This window comes from Opisthorchis viverrini, assembly GCF_000715545.1.
Source record: "Opisthorchis viverrini unplaced genomic scaffold opera_v5_312, whole genome shotgun sequence".
Lineage (NCBI taxonomy): Eukaryota > Metazoa > Platyhelminthes > Trematoda > Opisthorchiida > Opisthorchiidae > Opisthorchis > Opisthorchis viverrini.
This window is the reverse complement of record NW_008751970.1, coordinates 351,330-356,473: the sequence shown is the minus strand read 5'-3', so window position 1 is coordinate 356,473 and position 5,144 is coordinate 351,330. Positions and strand designations below refer to the sequence as shown.

The following is a 5,144-nucleotide window of genomic DNA, read 5'->3' as shown; positions in this document are numbered from 1 at the left end:
TCGAAACACTTGGGTCGCAGCAATGGTTCCATTGTATTCTTAGACGAGGAAATTGTTACGATTCTGATTGAGCGCGAGAACAAGAATGCATAGCGTAGAATGAATAGCGCTTTACTTGTCTAAGAATAGACGTACATAAGCTGAAAACGAAGGCGAAAGCATGGTTAATACAAAACGATAATGTGAGCACAAAGAATATTCATGACAGTGAGCTAGTAGGACACAAAACCTTTCCGTCGGTTGAGAGTTGAACTGATTGATGGATATTCCAAAAGGCTAGATTACTGCGGCAGGAACAAGCCACAGCATACTATGCTGAAAGATAGTCTTTTGGGTTTATTTGAGAAAAGCACTAAACGTAGTAGTGTTTCTAGTGTGTGCGTGTGTGACGCGAGTTCTTCATCCCCCTTACTTTATTCACGGTACGGCCTTATTCTCTTCGTGAAAACCTTGGAATGAGCCACTCTGTGCATCAGTGACTACATTAGTAGAATGTGACATTAGCCGGTGTTTTATTTTCTTTCTAAGGGTTCTTTTCGACCCCAGATTTTTCTGTGAATCGGAGCTACCAACTCGCAGTGTGGCCTCACCTTGGGGGTGGTTCCACAATTATCTGATTTCGACGCCTGATGGGTCGGCTCCAGTCGTGTTTCGAGTTGGTGCTGCTTACCAGCGGCGATTAGCGGACGAATCTTTAGCCACTGTGGGCTCAGGTGAATTTTGTATACATCTTGAACGCCTGGATGTTCCGTGGTATTCTCAATGGTGGATATCCAGATTTTCAGCCGGCGTACCCAAACTGCGGCGTCTATCCTGTGCAGGCTGTTGCGAACTACTAAAAAGGCCAGCAACGGATGTTGAAAGGACCCGAAATTTCATGACGGCGTCGCCTGAAAAAGTCGTTGTAGGATGCACCCGTCCGCTGTACTTTTACTGTCACGGACACTGATGATAGAATCCTTCTATCTTTTTGAGTCCGTCCATTCTGAGTGGCCGAATCTCAAAAGCTACCACAGATCCAATGGTAGCACATAATGGGCGAAGCTTGAGGTTGTTTCCACGAAGCTTCGCATGGTCGGGCAGCTTATTTCGGCGTGTCCTCTGCGGTGAGGGTTTTCGTCTAACCGCTCAGCAGGAAAACTCAAGTCCAGTAGTTGAATGAATTGGCTTGTAAGATCGTCTGGCTGTTGATAGGAAGTGGTCTGGCGTGTGTTTATTCATGCCTTTGCAGGCAGTGAACTCAAAACCGACTATAACGAGGCCTACCGGCTGATCCGATCCAAGATCCTTTGTAAATTTTCTGCTATTGTTCAAAACGATGACATCATTGGTGTATTTTGCGTCAGCAGTCTACGTATTTGAAAATGGTTGAACTCAAGCAGCTAATAGAGCATATTTCATCTTCCAGTCGATTACCAGGTTAAAAAAACTGGCTATTGGGACTGGTCTTGTCGCAGACTGGGTTTCACTATGAACGCAACTGTTTTTACTCTGTGTACTTGGGTTTGCGTTCTGGCGCAGCAATAGGCCTGATTTGCTGTCAGCAGCTTGACTTTTATGCCACCAACTATCATGACGCCCTCGGGACCAAGTCGAACGCGGTATGGAACTCGATGAAGTTGGCCGCATTTGTTTACTACAACTTGAAACGTTTTCCAAAGGCGCTATAGATTCACCTATAGTTTGAAGGCTGGAATTTTCCTTCCCGCAGGGCTTTAGGACAAATATGGACGTATATACATATGAAGTTTGCTTAAGCGAGTTAGTGACCAGGCATGCTCGCGTCCTCTTATTAGCTAGTTTGTCTTCGCCGTGCCTTTACACTCCCGGCGTTGTCCGAACGCCCACAGCTGTGCCGTGGACTACAGGTATTGAATTTCGAAGGTTTGCTTGGACCCGGGTAAGTTCATAGGTTTAAGGCGAACCCCGAATAACATACGGTGCAATCGCTCATCCCACGAAGACTGAGCGACAGACTGACATTTAACGCACTTTTCTGTGGGTCTATAGAAGTCCATTGGTTAACATTAAAATGGTATGGACTGTCATGTATCCCACAGAAAACCGGAACTGAGCTACTATCAAAGTGATGAGGCTCGGTTGCGAGTATATTTCTGAGTAATAAATAGCGGACAGGTTATCCAGATACAATTCCTGTCCTCGTTATTGTTTGATATTTGGTCGGGTACCAGATTGCTCCTTTCAGCTTTACTCCGTGCTATCGGAATAAAACAACTGAAGTTCACATCAAAGTATAGAATAACAGAGCGCATAGGCAACCAAAAGATGATTTGATTGTCATTTTGACGCCTTTGTACGATATAGTGATTGAAAAATTCGGGGAAAGGCGAACTTACCGACCAAAGGTGTTCGATAGGTCCGAACATTTCCAAATGACACAGTTGCAGCATCTTTATGTAAGTTCATCTAGGTGACGATCAATGAGAAGCTTTTTCCATGAGCATTCTCCAGCCAGTCAGTTTGAATGTGAAAATGAGTCAAACCATTGAATCGGCCTAGTGAATCTTATCAGATGCAAGTATGCTGAGTCAAAGAAAGGTGAGGATCAACCTTTAAGCGGGCAGAGTTCTTCGTAGACGTTTCGGATGCTTTTAGTTTGCCGTCAGTAACGCTCAGACTGAGCAGTATTGCTACCACTCACGCCGGTGATGGATTACTCGTCAAGTCTACATTGTGCCAAGTGTTGAAGTCGTCTGCGCCACCACCACATAGTAGCAGGTGAAGTCTTCTGACATATCTGACCTAAGCGTCATCTACATTCTTGCCCCACCTTTAGTGTCAGCAATGTGTCCTCTACTTGAGTCACCTTACACAGTGTGTTGTTACAAAATGACCCCTAAATGTAATCAATTTCACAAGGAAAGCTATGGGTATACTTGCCCACACTTGAGCAATGAGAGATACTTCACTGGACCTTTGCTTTATCCTCTGTTGGAATGTGCGATTGTGAAAACCAACGCATACACTATCGACCGAATCAAGTTACCCTGTGCCGTGTTATTTTACAAACAGTCCGTCTTTATTATGATTTGGGTCTCATTGTTGCCGGTTGTCTGGTATATTGCCGATCTAGTTTCGTGTTTGATGTCGGTACCCTCTAAATAGGGTTTTAGCTTTCATCTTCTTCAGTACTGTTCTAAGTTTGCACATCTTTCCACTTTATGGCCTTCCAGGATCTACACAACTGGGCAATGCAGTATCGTGAATCGCTGTCACGTGCGATAAAGGACAGTCGAGCCCACGAGAAAGAGCTGCGTGCTGAACAAACGGCGGCCGCAGAAGCATCTTCCTCCATCTCTGGTGCGGATGCTAGTCAGGCTGTATTGTGGGACCGTGTGTGTCAGTTGTGCAACTTCGTGTCTCCAAACCCTGAGGATGGTTCCGGTACACCACCTGTTTCACGTCACCCGGGCACTAAGGATCCATCCAAAGACTTGAATAGGATGCGGATTTTATTGCTACAACTTAAGCAGCAGCCACCAGTCATTCATCGGAATGCCATTCATGCGAATTAGGTGTGATTTGGCTTCATGCTGTTCAAACTAGCCGTTTGACTTGCACCTTATCCGCGAAGTTTTATTCGACCAATCATGTAACAGCTTTTCGTTGTCTTTTACCGTTGTGTTGTCTCCACTTCCCCATCTGTGATGTTATAGTGCAATATGAAACCAGTGTCGCGTAATCTTGCGTTCACATGTAATGGTACACAAACGCGGTCGGAAAGTCGAGTGATTGGGACAGTTACCAATAAGGTCCCTGCTCTTATTTATCGACGGCGTGCTAATGCCTCTGTAACAAGTTTTTTGCAAGTAGTGTATGTATAATAATACTGGATTGTTCATTGCAGACAGTACCGGTTTTATTGGTCGTCGTTATCACATCTGGTACGGGCCCGTTAGTCAGCACCGGTTCAATCACTGAATACACTGAATACGCTTTTCGGCTGAGCAGTATGCAGCCCTACGTGAAACTACTGATTTATATGCAGTAAAGCGCAAATTCTCAAACGTACTCAATAAGAATCGACAGCGATTCGTTTGGCATCCAAATGGAGGTCTAGTCAGTTAATTGGCTCCAGATCCGGCACAGTGAATATTCCCAGTATCGTTCCTGCCAATATTTTTTCGTGGGTAGGGGACTGACATTTCCGTACTTATGGAAGTGTAGATTTCCACTGATGAAGAAAATGTCCATCTTGAAACCGATAGGTAAACGGTGGACCTCTGAGCTATCCGGAGTTCAACATCCATCATTGGGGTCTGCATTCTGGTGTCTTCCAAAAGTTTTTCTGAGGATGGGATGGCATTCTCCACGTCTGAAGTGAACGCTCCAAGTGTTCAATGTTATTACACACACTAGCGCAACCTAGTGAACTCATGCGATAATCATCAGCCTTTACCATGTAGGTCAATCAAATTAAGTGGATTTCTCTATAACTAAACTTGAGAAGTATGTTTTAACGAAGAATACTCCGTTAAACAACGAAAATAATGATTATTAGAAACACGAGAACTACTCAGTTATCATCAGTGGACATCATACGTGGCCATCAGCTACCGGTGGAGAGCCACAATTCAAGACTGCCGTTCCTTCTTGGGAACACCATTTGATTCCGATCACGCCATGGTGAGCGCACGCCTGACAGTTCGTTTCCCTTCAGGCCCTCGCAAGTCGGCAGGAAGCATGCCAATCCACCAGCTTCGAAGAACTGCCATAGCTCAACAGTATCGATCTGAGCTAGCCCAACAACTGCACAGTAAACCAATACTGTGGTGGCAGTGAGCATGTGGATGAAGCGTGGCAAAATGTGAAAGGAGCTATGCTAGCGGCGTTCAGTGCTGCCTGCCCGACTTCTCCAATTCGACCACAAGACCACTGGATGTCGTCGAGGTCGTTATCCATGATTGATACCAGGAAAGCCATACAAGCAGGCAACGAGCACGACGGCGCACGCAAATCCCGCAAACGCCAAATAGTGAAGAGTCTATGGAAAGACCGAGAGCTCTGGTGGATATCGGAAGCTCGGGAGATGGAGAAGGCTTTTGCTACGGGAAACAGCCGTGCCCTTTATCAACTGATACGATCGACTGGCCCTAGGAAAGCAACGGTCAGCGAAACGATAA

The 5,144-nt window shown here is 45.5% G+C and overlaps 2 protein-coding genes across 2 annotated transcripts in view; one reads left to right on the top strand and one right to left on the bottom strand.

The window, feature by feature from the left end:
• T265_09872 (hypothetical protein) overlaps positions 1–2,427 on the bottom strand; it is a gene marked incomplete at both ends in the record, with an annotated part of 8,552 nt that extends 6,125 nt beyond the window's left edge. Inside the window, 2 exons of the mRNA XM_009176077.1 lie at positions 671–835; positions 2,358–2,427. Of these exons, the coding sequence (XP_009174341.1) occupies positions 671–835; positions 2,358–2,427 (235 nt within the window). The remainder of the gene's footprint in view (positions 1–670; positions 836–2,357) is intronic.
• The window catches only part of T265_09871 (hypothetical protein), a gene marked incomplete at both ends in the record, with an annotated part of 10,830 nt that extends 6,969 nt beyond the window's left edge, over positions 1–3,861 (top strand). Inside the window, one exon of the mRNA XM_009176076.1 lies at positions 3,195–3,861. Within this exon, the coding sequence (XP_009174340.1) occupies positions 3,195–3,536 (342 nt within the window). The remainder of the gene's footprint in view (positions 1–3,194) is intronic.
• Positions 3,862–5,144: the final 1,283 nt, after the last annotated feature.